This window comes from Coptis chinensis, chromosome 3 (genome assembly GCF_015680905.1).
Source record: "Coptis chinensis isolate HL-2020 chromosome 3, ASM1568090v1, whole genome shotgun sequence".
NCBI classification, from domain to species: domain Eukaryota; kingdom Viridiplantae; phylum Streptophyta; class Magnoliopsida; order Ranunculales; family Ranunculaceae; genus Coptis; species Coptis chinensis.
In genome coordinates this window covers 98,023,600-98,044,668 of record NC_141458.1, presented here as the reverse complement: position 1 = coordinate 98,044,668, position 21,069 = coordinate 98,023,600, and the positions used below count along the sequence as shown (strand labels likewise).

The 21,069-nt window shown below is 37.7% G+C and overlaps 3 protein-coding genes, 1 long non-coding RNA gene and 3 other non-coding genes across 8 annotated transcripts; 5 read left to right on the top strand and 2 right to left on the bottom strand.

Moving 5' to 3' along the window:
• The first annotated feature begins 715 nt into the window (after positions 1–715).
• On the top strand, positions 716–7,037 carry LOC147511989 (Tudor/PWWP/MBT superfamily protein). Of its 2 annotated transcripts, XM_086603572.1 has the most exons (4): positions 716–1,027; positions 1,215–1,577; positions 2,523–3,583; positions 5,449–7,037. In XM_086603572.1, the coding sequence occupies exons 2-4, from the start codon at positions 1,393–1,395 to the stop codon at positions 6,669–6,671; spliced, it is 2,469 nt and encodes an 822-aa protein (XP_086459698.1). In that variant the 5' UTR covers positions 716–1,027; positions 1,215–1,392; the 3' UTR covers positions 6,672–7,037. The 2 variants fall into 2 exon arrangements, with proteins under 2 accessions (XP_086459698.1, XP_086459697.1); XM_086603571.1 differs by lacking the exon at positions 716–1,027 and having other exon boundaries at positions 1,253–1,577; positions 5,446–7,037.
• A 204-nt stretch (positions 7,038–7,241) lies between these two features.
• LOC147511985 (large ribosomal subunit protein eL28z-like) lies at positions 7,242–10,218 on the top strand. The gene is made up of 4 exons (XM_086603573.1): positions 7,242–7,362; positions 7,430–7,578; positions 7,647–7,810; positions 9,869–10,218. The coding sequence occupies exons 2-4, from the start codon at positions 7,431–7,433 to the stop codon at positions 10,007–10,009; spliced, it is 453 nt and encodes a 150-aa protein (XP_086459699.1). The 5' UTR covers positions 7,242–7,362; position 7,430; the 3' UTR covers positions 10,010–10,218.
• On the top strand, positions 8,292–8,381 carry LOC147511988 (small nucleolar RNA R24). Its single transcript, XR_015219606.1, has one exon. It is a non-coding gene; the product is annotated as a small nucleolar RNA R24 (small nucleolar RNA).
• LOC147511987 (small nucleolar RNA R24) lies at positions 8,621–8,711 on the top strand. The gene has a single exon (XR_015219608.1). It is a non-coding gene; the product is annotated as a small nucleolar RNA R24 (small nucleolar RNA).
• LOC147511986 (small nucleolar RNA R24) lies at positions 8,782–8,872 on the top strand. Its single transcript, XR_015219607.1, has one exon. It is a non-coding gene; the product is annotated as a small nucleolar RNA R24 (small nucleolar RNA).
• An 862-nt stretch (positions 10,219–11,080) lies between the features above and the next one.
• On the bottom strand, positions 11,081–11,802 carry LOC147511984 (uncharacterized). Its single transcript, XR_015219558.1, has 2 exons — positions 11,674–11,802; positions 11,081–11,234 (listed from the first exon to the last, which is right to left on the bottom strand). It is a non-coding gene; the product is annotated as an uncharacterized LOC147511984 (long non-coding RNA).
• Positions 11,803–12,169: 367 nt separating this feature from the next.
• Positions 12,170–15,323, bottom strand: LOC147511983 (disease resistance protein RGA2-like). The gene has a single exon (XM_086603570.1). The coding sequence runs from the start codon at positions 15,179–15,181 to the stop codon at positions 12,500–12,502; it is 2,682 nt and encodes an 893-aa protein (XP_086459696.1). The 5' UTR covers positions 15,182–15,323; the 3' UTR covers positions 12,170–12,499.
• Between the last annotated feature and the right edge of the window lie 5,746 nt (positions 15,324–21,069).

The following is a 21,069-nucleotide window of genomic DNA, read 5'->3' as shown; positions in this document are numbered from 1 at the left end:
TTTCACATCGCAATCGCGCTTGAGTGAACTGCATTTGACCCATATTCATTTAGAGGTCCCCTGTTCACACAAGGGGTTTTTCACGAGGGCTTAGTCCAACATGGGTATTAACTATTAACTATTAACATTGGTGTTTTAGCTTTTGCCTTTTTTGGGAAGAAATTTTTTGATACGGCTATTACTAGATGATCACAAACATCTAGAGTGTATATTTTATCAGACTCTGTTAAAACTTGAAAGAATCCTCAAAAACAATTCATGGTTATATCAAAGTCCAATAAGGATGTTAAGGTTTTATCATCTAGTGATTACTCTTTGTAGTGGTTAAGTGTTTCTGTTTTTTTTTTTCTCTCTCTCAGTTGATTAAATGTCAAGAGTGTCACTAGTCCACTACTCTAAAGCTCGTGACTTGAAATATTTAGTAAAAATTATGAAAAAAAGTAAAGATCCATGAATTAATGTGGTCCTTTTCTAAACGCATTCAAAATCGATCCCGGACCACCACACCATACTAGGGTTTGAGACTTTTCGTAGTAATGTGTCCTACAACTAGCCAGTTCTGGGCTCCCAAATTTAGTTGGGCCTTGAGATCAGGTAAAAGGCCCATGAGAGACAGCACGTGAGAAAGATAAATGCAAAGTACATGAAAACGTAATTCGCATATCCACACACAACACATTCCGCTAAATGCCCATACCTCAAATTTCAACACACTTCTCTCTCTCAAAACCCAAAAAAACCATAAAAACCAGAACAAAAAAATAAAAAGACCAAAAATAAATAAAATCTCTCCTCTCTCTCTCTGCAAAAAACAGACCCAACCTCTTTTTTCCTCTCTAGAAAGCTACTTCTGATTCCGATCCAACTCAGTGACTCAGTGACTCATACCCACAACACCTTCTCTTTATCTCTCTCTATATATAAAAAAAATAAGCTCATGTCCCTTTTCTTCATTTTGTCTCTGTTCTTGCACTCTGAAGTCACATAGAGAGAACAAACACAGACTTTTTTTTTTTTTCATTTTTTGGTAAGTAATGAGACCCAATCTCCTTTTTTCAGATCTCTTCTTGAACCCCTTTAATGTTTAATGTTACATAACTTGATCTGAATGCTTTTGTTTATAAAGTTAGGATTTTGATCATTTTTTTGCATAAAAATGGGAGTTTTTATTCAATAGTAGTTAACTTACTATGAAAATTTGGGATTTTTGTCAGAGTTTACTGTAATACCGGGGTTTTGGCATGAAGGGTACTTGCATTTCTACCTAAAAGAAGCATTTTTGGATACTGGGAATGAGGGGTGGAAGCTATTTTTGAGGAACAAGTAGTGGTTTAGATTGTTTTATTTTGTTTTTGGAGAAGAATAATAGATTGTTTTGTTGGAATAATAAAGATGGGAAGTGAAGGAGAATCGAATAATATCAGTGACACTGTTGGGACTCTGGTCTGGGTGAGGCGAAGAAATGGTTCGTGGTGGCCCGGACGCGTTGTGGGTTTACATGAATTATCTGAGGGTTGCTTGGTTTCGCCTAGATCCGGAACACCAGTGAAGCTTTTGGGAAGAGAGGATGCTAGTGTGTGAGTATTTCTTTTGGTCTTTATTTTTACTACGGGTTGTTGAAAATTTTGTTATGCATCTTTTTAAATATATGACAAATTTGTTTTTAAGCGTTCTCTGTTTTGTTTGTCTGCTCCTATGTTGAATCTATTCTGGTCCTCCAAATAGGGTTGCATCTAGTGGGGAAGAGTAGTTATTAGGTTAACCTGGTTGCTAGATTTTTTTTTTTTAGTTTTTATGGGGTAGGAGAGGGACTGAAAGTGGGTTATTCTTTATACATACATACATACGTGTGGACAAACTGTTTATATACAATATCTGTCTTGGTTTTGTATATGTTTTGATGTATGTGTGTTTAGACATTGATTCCGTTATGGTATGCCAATTATGAGTTTAATTTGTTTTCTTTTGATCTGTGTCAGTTTCTCGCTGACCAAGGTTTCCAGTTGCATAAGGTTTTACATTAGTTTTCTATTGGCAATATAGTGAGAAAGAAAAACTATAAAGTTCCTTATAGTTTATAACAGGAGCTAAGAGTTTTCAGTGCTGACCTTTGTTTTGGCAAATATAATTCATTTTTAGTTAGTATTCAGCTGTCACTAGTAAACTCTTTATTAGGTGTCAATATGCATCTGCTGAACATGCTATGTCTCAATGAAGTAAGGCACTAGAAAACATTTCCAAACACGCTGACTAAACAAATTTTGTGTCTGGGCGCACTTTGACCCGTTTAGGATCAGTCTCTGTAATGCTCAGTATACCGTTGGACATGATGTATGTGTTATTTATATTCTATCATTTACTTGTATACATATATCTCAATCCAATTTAAAGAACATTCCTTGCTTCTCAATAGATACATTCTTTAAAATATATTGCTGTGTATCTTTTGTATTTGTGGATTTCTATTGTATTTTGTGTCTGTTGTTGTTCAAATTATGAGTTGTATTGTTTTTGGCATTTAGGGATTGGTACAATCTTGACAAGTCCAAGCGTGTGAAGGCATTTCGTTGTGGAGAATACGACGAGTGCATTGAAAAAGCAAAGGCTTCTGCTGCTAATATTAATAAGAAAGCTGTGAAATATGCGCGGAGGGAAGATGCTATCTTGCATGCTCTCGAGATCGAAAATGCCCATGAATCAGATGAACAACCTGTTTCTCAGTCTAAAAAAGGTAATTCAGCTCAATCCAAAAGTAGCCAGCGGGTTAGAAAATTACGTAATGGATCTAGTTCAGGCCGTGAACACGATGATATGGATGGTAAAGAAAGTATTTCTGAAGTGAATTTAACAAAGGAGCTATCTCAGTCTGGGATATCCTTTGAAGATCCAAATCTTGTCAGCACACCGCAGGTACATTGTTTGCAGAAAATGAGACGTAAAACCCCCAATGACTCCGAAGATGATGATGGTAGTCAGGGGACTAAGCGTATGAGAGGTCTTGAAGACCTAGGGATGGGGGTGTCCAACAGAAAAACCAGTGTGCATTCTGATTCTGAAGGGTCTGATGAATTAGTTGAACAGGACAGTGCCTCCTTTAGTGAGCCTAATACTAGCAGTTTGTCTAATGGAAGCACTGAAAATAGAAGCAAGAAAAGGGAAGCTCAAGTGGCCCTTGTTCATGAAAATGGGAAGAGGAAAAGCCGTTGCCTTCCACTGACTCAGGTGTTAGAGAGTACCACCATGGTGTCTATTCCTGTTAATTGTGATCAAGTTTCCAGTCCAAGCCGATCATTGCTTCAAGGAGTAGCAGACAGCAAGGTCTCTGTTTTAGAGTCTGCAGACGTAAAAAAGGAAAGCATTTCACTGGTCGTTAATGATAGCTCGAACTGTACTGGCGCTTCATGTGATAATGAGATCTTATTAGATGCCTCTGCACAGACTTGTGATACTGGTGTTGATGCTGAAAACATTCTATCTGATCCAAAGTGTAGTGATTCTCACACCATGTTAGAGGTCCCTGAGAATGTTACTTCAGATGGCTTATTTGATGTTCCGTTTGTTAAGAAGGAAAATCACACTCAAGGTATGCTTCAAATGAAGAATAAAGTTCTTAATATGTGTAGTCTTGCATTCGTTACATATATTGTTTTCTGTACTAGGGATGGCTTTAATGTTAGAGGGAGTATAACAATCCTCTAGGCAATGAAGGAAAAGTATCTGATATGTTTGTATGACAGACATATCAATCTAAGTCGATATGACGATATAGTTGGGGTCTTGGGGATACCGTGGAACTTATGAAATTAAGCCGAACTTATGAAATTATCTTTTACTTTTCTGTATATACAAAGCATGCTAAAAGTCGATTAAGAATTATGCACATTGTACGCATCGTTTTTTAAAATCCTGTACTTATGTAAGTACAAGGCATTGTTTACAGGAGTACTTATCAGACCTTTAAAGCTTTGTTAATGAGGTCATGGTGTTGTAACAATCTTAGAATAATATGACGAAGATGAAAGAAATCAAGTCTCCTTGTTTTGGCAATATCATTTTATTGGTAGCAAAATAGAGTATTCATAGTTAAACTCCTATTTCATTAGTTATGAGGCCCCCATCTCTAGGCTACGTATTGGTCTCACATCTATATTTCAACTAATAAATAATCTTACCTTGTCTCCATGAATACACAATGTTGGGATTTATGTGGTTGATATGGCAGTTTTTTATAATTTGTTACATCCTGTTGGAGTTCAATGGAAGTCGTTAATTCTAAGCCTTAAGTGTGCTTTGCTTCCTATTTATTTCAAAAGAGCTGTGATTTGTAAATTCATTGTTTTCGTGAGGGGAGAGCAACTGGATTAATTCTAGGGTTTATTTAGCTGGGTGCCCAGGCTATACTATAAATATTGCATTAATATGTTTTCCTATTTGCAAGTTAAACTTGACAATGCAAAGCTATGCGAGTGCAGTACCTTGTGTTGAATTTGTGGCATTGCATCCTATGCAAACTGGTATTAGTAGACTATTAGTTATGTCAAGTTTGCAACAGGGATTTATGCATGGGATTATGTCCCAAGGTTGATATATTTTCCTGCAATCTTTTTTACTTTGCGGTGTTTGTGCCTTGTTTTACTTTTCGGTTGTTTTGTATTTTTACCTATTTGAGTCATGATCATTGTCCTACATGCTCTGTTTGGTTCGATGTATTTACATGCAATTGCACCTAATTCCATGTAACCACCCACAAAACAGTGTTTGGTAGCAAAATGCAAATAGGCGGTTGATGCAACAAGTTGCAATTACATGCACTATATAAGTAGTTTCCATGACATCCACTTGCAGCCAAAAAAGTTGTGTAAATAGATGCAAACACAATAGAGGTGCTTTCTCTTATTTAAGATGTGAAAAAAAGTAGTGGGATAATATAACCAATTTTACATCCTTTTGTCTTGGGTTTACCAAACACAAGTAAATTGGATGCATTGCAATCAGATGCAATACAATCACATGCCATTTGCAACTATTTGTCATTTGCAAGTCGGTACACCGAACCAAACAGAGCATACAGCTTCTGCATTAAGAAACTAGTGTAATTAGAGCAGCCCTGCAACTGATCTGTTAAGTATTAGTGGATAGTTATGTATCTAGAGTGATACTTGATGATCCAATATCTGTACATGTTACTTCTGCCTCTCATTTTAGCTTTAGGCATTTTGTGATAACTTTGGGCTCTTTCTTTTCACATTGACTAGCTGGAGATTTGTCAATTTTGGCAACCCCCTTCCCTTCCTATACCAGCATAAAATTTTTAAGTTACTTGGGTGCTGTAAAAGCTAGCAATTCCCAAGGGAATATTCTCTTTTTACTTTTTTGAGTTTTTCTTTTGATAATGATTGTTCTCTGTATACAGTGGATTTTGATTGTTGCATGTTTTCCTTCTAGTAGATGCGTCTGGAGAACTCCAGTCCGGTGCTTCTGAAAGGCGTCCTGATAATTGCAGTAAAGTTGGACCTATACCCTTGAGCAATGAAGGGCGTGATGAGTCTGGTTCCACCAGTCTTATTGTTGATGTTAAGAGTCTCAGCCCGACGCGAACAAAGCACACTTCAAAGTGGCAGTCGAAAGGAAAAAGAAATTCAAGACTTCTAAGCCATAGAACAAGCAAAGGCCAGGATGCTAGGAGATGTCTCGATGGAGATCCTGAATATAATGTTTCTTTGGCAGGTAAAAACCATAGATATTTGTTTTCTCAAGGACTTGATCGTAAAGTTGAGATCGATCCCTTTGATGAGCCGCTTGCATTAGACAGTCCTACTCATCGAAGTCGAGATTCCGAACGAAATTATCTGGACTCTAATTATGGTTGGCGGAACTACTTAGTTAGTGAAGATGTTGATCAGTTGGTGGGAAGGAAAGACGGCCACTTGAACTTGTCGCATGAGAAGTCTGTGTCTGCTAAACTAGCAACCCAGGTGAGAAACAAGGACCTGTACTTGAGGGACGAGTCTGTTTCCCCTTTGCCTCATAGATCTCTTCCTTACCGTCAATCTCGTTTCACACCCAACTCAAGGTATCAGGATGCATATGTTCCAACTAGGACTGCTTTTGGTAATTCTTCACTGTTTGATGTTAACTTGGAAGTGCGAGCAAGTTACCGGGGTCGGCATGTACCTCTTGTTTCTCTCATGAGCAAATTGAATGGCAAAGCTATTGTAGGTCATCCTGTCACGGTTGAGGTCTGTGAAGATGGTACGTGCGATCTTATGTTAAAAAGTATTGGTTATTGTCTAGCAAGTAGCAGCAGTGAGCTTTATGAAGTCCCAGGAGAAAATATGTCAGATCAGTCAACAGATGTCAGTGGTGCGTCATTGACGCAGTATGATACTGGTTATGTGCAGAGCCCTGCGACCCATTTGAGCTTTAAATCTTCTGTTTCTCCAAAGAAATCTCCCAATGGGAGGAAAGGCGGGTTTTCATCCAAAAAGACCAGAAGATTGTCTTCCTTTGCTACTGCACAAAGGGAGCAAGACAGGAAACCAATGGTCGAGAAATTGGGGGGGCCTTCTATTGCTTGTGTACCTTTGAAAGTTGTGTTCAGTAGGATAAACGAAGCACTTAATGGTTCAGCACGATCCACACAGCGCAAGTTAACATTGGGCAACATGTGATGCCCGTTCTTCCTGGAGGTTGTGTCCAGTAGGATAATGGAAGCGCGCAATGATTCAGCACGGTCAACACACTATAATTTAACATTGGGAAACCTGTGACGTCCGGTCTACCTGAAGGGATGCAGGAGTGAACCCAGATTTTGCTTCTCAGAAATTATGTTATGCGACTAGTTCCTAATGTTTTGTCACTTGCAAATCAGTGTAGCTCCATTCTTAGATTGTACATTCTGCTGGAGGTAGTAATGTAGGATAACATGGATCGCTTGTACGATGCCATGCCATGACATGACTTCTGATGACATTTGTAGAATTATTATAAAATGTTAAGAAGGCTCGTGTGTTTTACTCTTAATCTTATTAGAACGAGCGGTTTACTTTGGGGCTCATTTAGTTTATCGTTTTTGGTTTTTATGGTTATGTACTTATTATACGTATATAAAATTATTATGTTAACCACTCAAACGTTTAAATGACACCCAGCAGACGCTCTCCATACCAACCCCGGGTAGCCCATTAAATAACATGGGCTTTTATCTGTTATTTAAGGCCCAGGGACGTCCATGTAATATTAAACACCAGAAGTCAGAACATTTTTCTAGGGTTTTGCCATTTCTTCTATAAATACCAACCTTGACTCTCATTAGGGTTTTCAGACGACTCCAAAAAAAAAAAAAAAATCAAAATCGTCTGAGTAAGTTTTCCATCTCTCCACCCTTCATTTCTCAAATAACAAATCTTGATCTTTCTTTCATTTACAGGATGGCAACAGTACCAGGAGCATTGATATGGGAGATAGTGAAAAAGAACAACTCATTTCTGGTGAAGGAGTTTGGAAACGGAAGTCAGATGGTTCAGTTCAGTAAAGAACCTAACAATCTTTACAACCTCAACAGCTTCAAACACTCTGGTGAGTTTAACATTTGTTTATTTTCTCGTTTTATGATTTGATTGATTTGTGTTTTTATGTTTTTGAAGGGTTGGCTAATAAGAAGACGGTTGCGATTCAAGGAGGAGGGAAAGATCTGACTGTGGAGCTAGCTACGACTAAGACTAAGAAACAGAATCAGCCTGGGAAGTTGAAGCATAAGTCTGTTATGAATAAGGAGTTTTATCGCATGGCTAAGGCTGTTTCTAATCAGGTATATTACTTGTGTTTCGGTTGATGTTATGCTATTGTACCTATTTGTGTGTTGTTATAAAACTGTGATGCTATTATACTGATTTCTGATTTTTTTAAATTCCGTGCAATAATTAGATTTGTAGTTAGGTTTCTGATATATAAATGTCTTTGTTCATGATTACGAGTGCTAAACTATGATGATTTTGCAAACTAGTCATTAGTTACTTGTTGCGTAATCTTAATTCACAACTACCAGAGGGTGACTTATAGCACATTACCAGGAAAAGGTTGACTTTTAACTGACAGACTCATCTGTTTTTTTAATGGTGGTGATATGGAATCTATTATGAAATTTTGTGTTTGTAGGATTTCATGCGCACAAGCTAATCCTGTGAAGTGGTATTTGGAGCTTACTTTGTCGAGATTTATTTGTTAGTCAGGGATGTTTGTATTTCATTGTTTTCTTAAAGTTTTACTTGAATATACTTTTTCACAAGTTTAAAGCTGTGATGAGTTGCTAACACATAAGAAGAGCTCATTGGAAAGGCTCTTCGATGACATATATTTGTTACGCTTGGCTTCTGAGCTCCCTTTTTTTGTTGTATTTTGTAGCACCTAATTGAATTTGTAACATTATTTTCTTAGATTTAGTGTTTCACCTTTTAAAGATCATGTTGCCCAAAGACTTCTGGTTCTTCAGAAGAAACTTGGATAATGGGTATAGATATTTGTTTGCCTAATAGGAACATAACGTGTGAAGACTGTTTTATGTTCATTCGAGCTTCGTTAGAGTTTAATTTCATCTTTTCTATTGTGCAAAACAATTTATTTTGCTGTGATGAGCTGCTAACATGTAAGAAGAGGCTCATTGGAAAGGCCCTTCAATGAGATATTTTTGTTGCGCTTGGCTTCTGAGCTGATACTGTTTTATGTTCATTCGAGCTTTGTTAGAGTTTAATTTCATCTTTTCTATTGTGCAAAACAATTTATTTTGCTGTGATGAGCTGCTAACATGTAAGAAGAGGCTCATTGGAAAGGCCCTTCAATGAGATATTTTTGTTACGCTTGGCTTCTGAGCTGATATTTTCTATATTATGTTTTGTTCAATGGTGTTAGTCACAAGAATTAAAAATCTACTCAAACAGTTTTTATTTCTTCATATTCTATAAGGTTAAAATAGAGAGATTTGGTTTGTTTACAGTGGATATTCGTTAAAACTTTTTTTTGTTTTTCATTCATGCAAGGTGAAGTTCTTGGTGTGTTGTGTTTATGTCCTTCAATGAGATACTTGCCCACCCCCACCCATGACTTTTAAAATTTTGTTGGATCTTCAAATGGAAGGATTTTGTACTCTATTAGTGTGGTATTTTCAAAGTTAAATTATGTGTTGATTTTAGTAGCATTGTGCTTGGGAAAACCTTTTCTATACGATTCAGATACTGAAATAAATAAATTCTTTTACACTGGGGTTTGGTACTTATATGCTTGAAAGTTAGCCGTGTTGATTGGACTACTTATAATCTATAACACAAGTCTGAGAGTGGTATGATGGCATTGAATAGGGTTTTACACCAGATCTACTAATCCTATAAAGAAAGGAAAAGTAAACAGATTAATATATTACATAATGCAAAGTTTAAGAAGAGGACAAGGAACTGCACCATATGTATTCTGCATGATCTTCTTTAGTGGAATTAGTACAATTAATGTTGATGATATCTGTAATGAGAAGCATGATAGTATCACACTTTACTGTGTTTTTGAGACTAATATTTGATTTCGGATTTTTGGTGAATTAATCGATGCAAATATATTGTCACACACCCCATACGGATGGGGCTAGTTTTAGTACATCATTTACTCTCGTGTTATAATTGTATCTAAAGAGAATTGATTTGGGTTTTCTGTAGTTTATCATTAAAATTTGTTGATTTTTCATATTGAGTTCCCTTATTTTATTTGTGTGACAGTTGATTGAATGGCATACTCGTTATGCAAGAGTTCTTTTGTAAGTAGTATACTTGCTTGATTTCCAACTTATTTTACAATCTAATGTGAATTTCAACATTTAATGTAGGTTGGAGAAAACCATTACAGGCCCGATTTGAAGAATGCTGCACTTGCTAGGCTGAGTGCTGTTTACAGGAGCCTCAAGGTCAGCAAATCTGGTGCGAAGAAGAGGAACAGGCAAAATGTTAGGATCCCTGGAAGAAAGTGAGATAAATTAGAGCTATTACTTGGAGTTTGATTTCTGAGAGACCTTGTTAGATTTTCTTTGAAACGTATGAGGACATGGTATTTCAGGTTTAACTGGTTTAACACCGGTTGCTTGTTTTGGTTCATAATACAGTTTGATTTTCCATTTTTTTCAGTGGATGCTATATATTAATTGCATTGGAATTTTGGTATAATATATCAATTACCACATGTGAAGTTCTTGTGATATTCTAAAATAACGCGTTTATTGATTTCCCTCCCCCTATTGGTCGTAGTATTTAAAAGATATAAAATTCTGTACTCCACTGTAAGTTTGTTGTACGGTTAAGAATCAAGTGTGCATTCTAGTAAAAAAGAAGTATGCATTTGCAGCTGCTTGATTTGGAATAAACGGACATTTTTGTGGCGCAGCTGATGTAGTGACTTGAACAATGTTTTAATTTTTTCTTATTAATTTGTTCGCGGGTAGCATAGTTTATTAGCAGTTTAGCACTATATAACATGTCTTTAATTGGACAGTCCGTTTAAGAGTCTGGAATAGGCAATTATCGTCTGCCCCAGCCAAATGTTATTTTTCATGACAAGGTTACAATAGATCTGGCTCCTTTAAGCGTGTTGGAGTGTGTTTGTGATTAGGAACGAATGGTTTGCAGACTTCGCATTAGATTGCACTTGCGTTGAACAGCATGCATTTACAGTTGGGTGGGGAGAATGTAACAAATTAGAACCGCAGTTAAAACTTTAAGTAAAGAATAATGAGAAAGTAGTGAAAAGAAAGAAGAGGTATAGGGCTGTTTCTGTTTATTGCGCAAGTGGTTTGGTTGTGCTTCATGAAAACTTGCAGTAGTGATCTAATTATCTTGGTTTGGTGAAACGATGTTTGGTGATATATGGGGCTGCTGAAAGTTGTGAGAAGCCTGAGAAATCCACTGGTGTTGAGGGAGACAGGACCGCATCTGTTTTTTTAGATCAGATGGGGATGAAGTAAAAGTAATTGATCAGAAGTGTACATGCATAAATATAATTGAAAACACACCCAACAAGATGTTTTATTTTATAGATCATGTATTACCTTTTTGGTGCTTTAGGGCGTGCGTACTGTATTACATTCCGCATAGGCGAACACAGTCAGTCGCGCCAGTAATCTTTTAAATATCAACGGTGATCTTGTAAGATAAGTGCTCAGGCTCCAAAATATCCACATCCGAGGAGCCCAATGCTATTGGCTGCAAAAGACAAACCCTTACAATTGGGATGGTATTATGGTTGACAAAGTTTGCACCATAGTTAAGGTCCTCATAAGCAGTACTTCATACGCGAATAAGTCAGTTGAGCATAAATGAGCTATAGTTACTTCAGATGGTCTTGATGCACAAAATTACTCCCATTCTAACATTCCTCATTTTAGCTGCATTTGGAATGTTGCATAAGAGGTAACACTCAGAAAAGTGTTTCTAAAGTTCTGTTTGCATAGTTCTATTTTGAGAACTGCAGAATCTTCCAATATGCTTTATTAAAAGGGTCTGAAGAAAAAATAAAAATAAAAAATGAAGGCCAGAACTCAAATGTTTTGTTTTCCTGTACAACAATGAAACCCTGTTGACAATGTTTTGCATGGAAGAACATACACAAAAAAGGGAAAATTAGAGTTTTAGAAATGACTACCTGTTTGAGTTCCTCCTCTTATGCAAAAGAGTACGTCAGTTGCGTCTTGTAATCTCCTGGCCATGAATGGTGATCTTTGGAACATGGGAAAGGATGCTCCAGTCCTTTCCTTCTCCAAAGCGCTTTTTCAGAAAAGGGCAATCTTGGATCCACAAAACCTGAAGCATGGCGAGGTGCTTCAACTCCTCGAGCCCGAAATCAAAGGGTTTTACAATGGTAAAGTTCGAAGCTTTGAATTGATGTGAGTTGGGTGAAGCCCTTGGGGAGTGACGAATGCGGTGAAGACCCGATCCAAACAGATTTGAGATTTGGGTAACTGCTGCTATTGTGGGAGCATTCGCCAACCAATGGAAGTGACTTTGAAAAGAGTAGGTCAGCAAAATCTTGTAATCTCCTTGAACATGATGCAAAGTTCAAGGAGGCAGAACTTTACATTAACCGATCAAAAAAAAAAAAAACTTTACATTGAGTATCTATTGGACAAGGAAAAATTCACTAACAGAAACAGGCAATATTTTTTATTAGCAGAATAAGTGATTACAACTTGAGAACCAGCAACCAAGTTCTATAAACAGCCCACGCAATCTAACAAAGCTTCTTGAAACCAAGAAATCACTAAATGAGCTAATACAGAGATTCATCTCAATCTCTAGGTTCATAAACAATAGATTAATGCAAGGTACTTCCATACGCAAAAGAAAAAAACAAAAGAGAGACGTAAATGCAATGCATACAATGACAACAGGGACAGCTTTTTTAGAAATTTTGTTACTTACATAAATTCAAACTCCTTAAAAAGAAGTCAGATGACTATGTAACTATACCCTCAAAAGAAACCTACATCGCCGAACAATTCAAGATACTCAAGGAGTGGAGGAAGCCAAGGCTGGACAGTTCTGTATTGTTCTGAACAGTTCTGTATTGTCAGTCCTTTCAACGTGTGAGAAAACATAATGTAGTGCGGTACTACTTTTAACTTGGGGCAATTCTCAATGACAACTGAACAGAGACGGGGCAACTGGATATCTCCTTCTCCTTGGTTATTACTTGGAACCATCTCCTCACACTCTTCCAGTTTCTCCAAGCCCCACAAGTAGAGGGTTTCCAAAGATTTGAGTTTGGAAAGATCCGGTAATACCCTCAGGTTTTTGCAAGAGTAAATCGTCAAATTGACTAGATTGGACAACCTTGTGATCCAATCGGGAAACTGGAGGCCTGGATACCCAACTATTGCCAATAGTTCCAGATTTTCATCCGGTTGAAGGTTTTTGAGAACACCTTCCATCTTTTCAGCATCACTTCCATTCGTGTGTTCTCCAAAGATTAGAGTTAATCCATGGAGATCCTTCTTCTTTTCCAATTCTGCTTCAGCCGCCTCATTCATGCCCCCCAACCGTTCCAATCCTTCAATTCTTAAATGCCCTTGCAGAAAATTGAGATGTTTTAGTTCTCCCATTTTGCATCCTTTGCTCCCACCATCCACAATGAACTTACTTAATGTTCGGAGGAAGCCCAATCTACCTATCCCGTGAGGCAAGTACTCCAGAGCATCAGTTCCAAAGATTTCAAGGTGCCTCAAATTATATAGCTTTGAAATACCGTTTGGTAGTTTTTGGAGATTTGTGCACCTCATGAGTTGCAAGGTTTGTAAATTATACAAATTGCATAAAGTGTCGGGCAACTCTGACAACTTTGTATTCGACAAATTAAGGTATCTTAGATGCATTAATCTTCCGACTTCATTTGGTATATTGTCAATTGACATGTCTTCACAACCACTTAAATCCAATGTCCGAAGACATGTCAATTGATGATATAACTCAATCGGAATCGTACAATGTGCTAGTCCAGCAGGCGTCAAAAACGTTCTCAACTTCTTTGCCAAGTAAACTGAGAAATTCTCCAAACCTTGTATTGCTACTAAATGACGGACTTTGCTTTCATCAAATTTTGTATGTTTTGTCTCCAGAATGCAACATTCACTCTTTGATAGAAACTGTGCAAAATCATGAACAAGATCATGCATCTTGCAACTTGTGATATTGCCATCCGAATCTCTATCAAAATCTTGAAAGAATGAGCGCATTGCAAGATCATCATAATATTCTTCTCCAATTTTCTCAAGATCTTTGCTTCCTTCTAAGCCAAGAAAACCTTGTGCCATCCATAACTTCACCAAATTTTTTTTATCTAATCTTGTATCTTTAGGAAAGATCGCACAATACATAAAACATTGCTTCAAATTTGAGGGCAAAGGGTAATAGCTCAAGAAGAGAGAAGGTAAAATATCTTTTTCAACATTTTGTATATTCCAGGTTTCACTTGTTAGAACATCGCTCCAATCTTTCTTTGTTTTCTTAAATCGCATTAGGCTTGCTATACTCTTGATAGAGAGAGGGACACCTTTACATTTCTCAGCAATTTGTCTACCAATACCTTCCAATTTGTTAAGATCTTCTTCTCGTCCCTGAAAAGCGATAACCTTAAACAACATCCAGCTATCATCCTTTGACAATACCCCCAACTTATAGTTTTGGGTAGAGCCTATCATATGTTTCTCATTACGTGTTGTGATTAAAACTCTACTACCAGACGCACCACCATTCAGTGCATGCTCGAAAGGCTCCCATTCATTGGTATCATCTGTCCAAACATCGTCTAGGACTAAAAAAAACTTCTTTCCTTTTAGTGACTCGCACAATAAATTGTGAAGAACTTCCCATGCAATCACATTCCGGACTTCTTTTCCAGTTTGTTCAATAATCTCTTTTGCAACCCTTACACGATCAAACGGCTCAGAAACACACACCCACATTGTTTTGTCAAAGGCTGTAGTCACTTTCACTTCTTTGAGAATTAGTTTCGCAAGCGTCGTCTTGCCGAATCCCCCGGTTCCAACTATGGAGATGACATGAACTGGCATTACTTGGCGACTACTCTCCCCAAACAACATCCCCATTATAACTACTTTATCATGATCACGACCATATACCTTTGATACATCGATAACGGAGCTAGTTAGTTGTCGAGGTCTGACAGAACTTTGCCTTGCAATGAGGTTGTACTGGTTCTTCTCTTCGGCAATCACATTCAGACGCTCTCTCACTTGTTTTATCTTAATTCCAATATCATGGCGAAAACCAACATCTTTAAAACGGAAGCAAGGAGAGAACAAGTAGGAAAGTACCTTGTTGCGTATGCCACCATTAACAGCATCATCATCAACTCCATGAATTTGTGAGATAATAGTTCTAGTGTTCCACTCATCGAGTACATCGTCGGCATCATAGACTACGTCTTTGAGCTTTTCTAGCCAGAGCTTGACTGCTTTCTCCTTAACTTGCTTCTCCTCGGCATCATCAAGCACAGCTTGGAGCATAGTGAGTGCAGAACTGAGCTTTCCAATTTCTTGACGAACACCCACCACTAGTTTCACTTCTTTCTCAACTTCTCTTCGGATGATTGAAGTTAATTGTTCCATCACAGCAAAAACAAGTGCATCAGCCATTTCTTATGTAATATAAAAGAATAGAGGACACACGATTGCAATAGTAAGAAAAGAGAAGATTTTCAATTGAACAACTAAATTTGAGCAAGCCTGTTATTGAAACAACACACAGAAGTCACAGGAAAAAAGAAAATAAGACACCAATGGTAGAAGGAAAATTTGATTTATTTCTGTATTATTAGGGAGGAAAATAGCCCACGTCCTGATTGAGTCCAATCCGGTAATTTATACTCCATTAGCAATTTAGCCCATTAGTTTATAGGACTTAAAAATCGCATTAGTTTTGATTTTGTTACTCACCAAAAACAGGAAGAAAAATTTAGCCCATTAGTTTATAGGACTTAAAATCGCTGTAGTTTTGATTAGTTTAAAGTTTTTTAGTACTTTAGAGCGTGTTTTTTCGATTTTTACATTCAGACGGAATCAAATATCCGGTCTGAGAATAATAGTCACTTTTGCATTGGGCAGTCTCACTTTGTTTTTCACCAAAACGGTAGAAAAGAGAGAAAATAGAACTGATGTGGAGGTGAATAAGAGTGGCTTGCATTGGGAATACTCTTAGTTAATATAATTTAGGTTTTATGTTTTTAGCCTCCAACGTAACTCCATTAAACACTCAAGTTATTATTTTTATACAAATATTATTATTTCCATGTCTTCTTCTTATTTTATCTTAAAACAAACAAACAATGACAATACAAATAACACAAGTATTACGTGTTTTTCATTGATTGCCCCTTGGATTCGTTCAGTGGAACTGATTTCTTGATTTGCATTTAAGTTGGCAGCGGCGCCATTTGATAAACACAAAATTGTGTAGAATATAAATCAATGCAAAAACACTAACAAATACTCTAACAACTCTATTTTTAAATCAATGCCTCTCTCTCTCTATACAATGTAGACCTTGTAAGGGTTTCAAATCCACACTTAACGCTTAAGACTAATTAAACTAATAGAATTTCAAGAGAAACAATGGTGAGAGTAAAGGATTTGTAGTTTGTTCCATTTTACTTTTACTACTAATAATTTGAATTAAAATAAATTACTTAAAACTAAATTAACTTGTGATTAAATGATTAAACTAAATTAACAAGAATTAAAAATCTTTTCAAACTGTTTTTATTGTGTACGTTAATTGTGTCTTCTTGGATGACTGAGAAGTACATTGACCTGTGGGAGAAGAGGCATCGATGCAAGATGCTGATTTAATGGCTTGTACCACCTGATTCCATTATTTAAAAATAGCCTAACAATTTCCAACAACATTTGAAAACAAATTATCAAGGATTTCATAACACTTAAAATATGACATAACCAATTATTCAAAAAGAACGAAAAGAAATAAAAGAATATGCACTATCAAATTAACCATAATATCCAAAATTAATTTTCCAAACTACTAGAAAATCTTAAGATGATCATAAAAAAAGGAAGGCAGGTATTTGAACATATTTTCAAAATTATTGCACACTACAATCAACGACGTGGTTCTAGCAGTGATCTCAAATGAGGTTGCTCTGCAAGAGTAGATTGGAAGTCTTCTGGTTCGTGGTGCTTCTAGCTTGTCCACTTCCGTTAGTCATTTGCCTTGGTGAATGTATGACCACCCACCAATCAGGATATTTCAAATCCCTCGAATAGAATACTTGATTGGCTTCTTTGGCACAAATGGCTGGCTCATCTAACATTTTGTCGGAACTCTTGAGCCGATTAAAATTTACCACCACCAAGTTAGAGTCTAGGCATAACTTACATCCATTGGTCTTATCTTCCACCCTAACCCAATCACAATAAAACACCACTTCCTTGAAATTTGTGTAATTCACCTCTAGTATCTGTTTGATGACTCCATACCACCTAGCAGACGCATCGATAGGATTTTTATCTTTCCTACTTGATGTAAATGTAGTAATTGCACTCATGCAAACACCACAGTCTTGCGTAAGAACGGTTTCATCGTGAGACTTAGTAGAAAATACATAACCATTGATGCGATACTTTCGAAAAGTTTTAGCTTTGAACAATGGTCCTCTAGCAAAGAACCACAATTTAGATGAAGTGTCGCCATTCTCCAACAACTACAGAGAAAACATACCACAATTCAAAAAGTGAAAATAACATAAAAACATAACTTACTATCCTAATTAATAAATACCTTATTATATAACCAATCGATAAAATCTGTTTGTATCTCTACTTCTGTCTTTGTTATCCCTTTTCTGCTGCCTCGGGGAACTTTTTTTTTTTTTTTTTGGTGCAAATCATACTACTATATTAATATAAACCAAACCACCATCACACCGACATTGGGACATAGTTTGCATCAACCATACAACTCAGAAGATCAGAGTTTCCTAGCTGCTGATAGGCCCATGCAGCTAGGGAGTCTGCATCCCCATTATAAACCCTACTAATTCATTTAAACACTACAGAACTACATACAAGTACTAAAGAGGTTATATAGTTTTTCATAGCTTCCCATTTCCAACGACATGAGTGACCTTGTAAAGATCTAATCACCTCCTTGTTATCTCCTATACACACAAAATGTGGTTTCCTAAGCCTCCTTGCCCGACAAAAAAGAACTTCAGAAACTTTGCCAAAGCTCGATCACCGCTCCTATGGCTCTAAAGCGTCGGCGATATTTGCTCCAACTATGCAACCTTCATTTGTCCGATCGATGCCCTGCCTCCACCGCCCATCCCATCTCCCTGTGAAAAGATGCATCAAAGCTTATTATAATACTCTCATTTGGGATAGTAGGAAAAACTTCCTCAAAACTATTTTTAAGTAAGTTTGAGATAGGGTTAGAGGTGAGATGTTCTTCTCTGAAGGCCTTTAGCAGCAAGTAATCCGCTTTGTCTGCTTTGCTTTCCCGAGAATCCTTTCTCTGTTGGGCCTTCGGTTCTCAAATTTGAGCTCATTTCTGGAAGTCCAGATGTGATAAAGTAAGAAAGCCATATGTATCCCAGCCAGCACTTGATCTTTGTCTTTACTGCAACTCCACAAGATTAGCATGTCCAATCTCTGTCTGAGAGGGAGGTGTTGTGGTATCCTCAGGCCTAAAATAGAGCTATACCACACAGTTCTTGTCTAGTCACAAGTAAAGAGCAAATGTTCAGCTGTTTCTAAAACCCTTAGGCAATATGGGCATGAGAGATCCCCTTTTATCTTTCTTTCAGCTAGCATGTCTCCCATTGGTAGCATATACATATATAGCTTCCATAGAAACAATTGAATATACACTGGTAGTGGAGCTTTCCACACATGGTTGAGAGTGTGGGGATTACAGCTTGAACTTTGTCCCAATCCACCCTCTGGTTTAAGGAACTTATATGCTGATTTAGCAGTTAAATACCCATACTTGTCCCCGTTCCATTTCATCTTGTCAGCCAAGGCATGCTCAGGTCTAACTTTGATATCTAGGATGTATTTGCATAGGAAAGGATCAAAATGAATCCTTAACTTGGTTTCATCCCACCCACTCTTGTCAGGCAAAAACAGCTCCGAGACTGCCTTGTTCTGCAGTCTAGGGTCAGCTACTCCCAATTCTTCCAAGGTCACAGGCTTATTCTTACATTTTAGCCATGGATCTTTTAGAATTGAAGTAGTTTCCCCATTCCCAATCCCCCAGATTAAACCCCCACTTATGGCATTGAAGGCTTTGTGTATACCTTTCCAAAAGTAGGAAGCTTCATCAGGGGGTTTGTCCACATCTCCTATCCAGTTCTTCCCATATATGCTGAACAAAGTTCTAGTCCATAAGGAGGATACATCAGTAGCAGCCTTCCATGGTAACTTTGCAAGGATAGCCATATTCATGTCTCTAGCCTTTCTTAACCCCAAACCTCCAACTTGTTTTGGTTGACATATGTAGTCCCACCCTTTGGTGTGGACACATTTAGTTTGATCCTTTCCAGACCACCAAAAGTCTCTACATGCTCTGTCAATCTTATTGCAAGTAGCCACGGGGAGCAAATAAGTTGACATAGCATATAAAGGGATGGTCTGAGCCACTGCTTGGATAAGAGTTGTTCTCCCAGCTTGGGATAACACCTTTGCTTTCCAGCCTTTTATCTTGTTATGAATCTTGTCTATCAAGTAATCGAAGTCCTTAGACTTTTTCCTTGATAGCATAATAGGCACCCCAAGATACTTCTCTTTTGGAGAGAAATTCCTGATTTTCCAATACCTCTTGAGTTTCATCTTTTGTCTATAGTTGACATTCCTACTGAAGAAGACACTAGACTTCTCATAGTTGATTTTTTGCCCTGAGGCACCACAGTAATCATCTAGTATCTTCTTCTTGGGGTTTCCACTCTCACCACATTGGCTTTGGTGAAAGGATCAAGTCATGCATATAGCGGATGAGTGAGCTTGAGGGAATGCCTTTTGATTTTAATCCCATGGACCCTTTCCTCTTGTTCAGCTTTGGCCACCATTCTAGATAAGGCTTCTGAGACCAAGATGAACAGATAAGGGGATAGGGGATCCCCTTGTCTAACACCTCTTTCAGGGGTGAATTTCTCCAGAGGAGACCCATTGAGCATGACTTGAAACGAGACAATAGATACACACTGGTATATCATTTGTCTCCATTTCTCATTGAAACCAAGTTTCTCAAAGATTTTGTCTACAAAGGCCCATTCCACCCTATCATAGGCCTTGGCCATGTCAAGCTTAAGGGCAATCCAGCCCTCTCTTTTAGATTTCATGTTTTTCATGTTGTGAAAGACCTCACAAGCCAAGCCAACTATCCCCAATGCTTCTGCCCTTAATAAAAGCCCCTTGGAATGGGGATATGATTTTATTAATCAGACATTTAAGTCTGTTGGCCAGAATTTTGGAGATTATCTTGTACCTAAAGTTACAAAGGCTAATAGGCCTGAACTTTGAAGCATGGTCAGGGTTAGCAACCTTTGGGATCAAAGCTATATAGGTCTCATTAAACTCAGGGTTTAGGGAACCCAGGTTAAAGAAGTCCTGAACAAAGTCAATCACTGTTGACCCAATGGTCTCCCAACAATTCTGATAGAAAATGCCCTGGAAACCATCAGGTCCAGGGGACTTGAGGCTCCCTATCTTCTTGACCACAGCCCATATCTCATCAGCAGTAGGCGTAGCAATGAGACTTTCATTCTCTTTGGGGGTGACACAAGGTTGAAAAAGATTAAGGATATCCTCATTGGTCTCTAGTTGATCAGAGGTGAAGATCTCCTTAAAGTATTGATTAAGAGAGATGCCCACCTCTATTCTACCTTCCTGCCAGTCCCCCTCATTATTCCTAATCTTATCGATGTTATTTTTCCTTTTTCTGTATATAGTAGATAGGTGGAAAAATTTGGTGTTTCTCCCACCATCTTTCAGCCAAGTGTTAGAGGACTTTTGTTTCCAAAAATCCACCTCTTTGATATACCAATCCTGGAGCTCATCTTTAAGCTTCTTAGCCTTAATATAGTTATCTGTCTGAAAGGCTTAGAAAGAACAGAATTGAGCTTGGCTTGGGTAGCCTTTATATTGGTGAAGATATTCCCAAACACATGCTTATTCCACAAACTGAGATCCTTCCTGGTCTTATCTAGCTTGTTTATAAAGGTTCTATCAGGAAGATCAGCCTTTATCGAATTCCAAGCTCTCTCAATAACATTCATGCAAGCCCCATTTTTAAGCCACATATCAAAAAACTTGAAAGGTCTAGGCAACTTTTCTACTTTATTGGCTAGATTTATAAACAGGGAAATATGGTCAGAGGTAGCATTAGCCCAGGTCCTGATCTGGGCATTAGGGAAGGCAGCTAGCCAATCAGGCGTAGCCAAGGCTCTATCAAGCCTTTCCAAGATGTGGTCTTGAGTCCTCCTATTGTTGCTCCAGGTGTATTTAGGGCC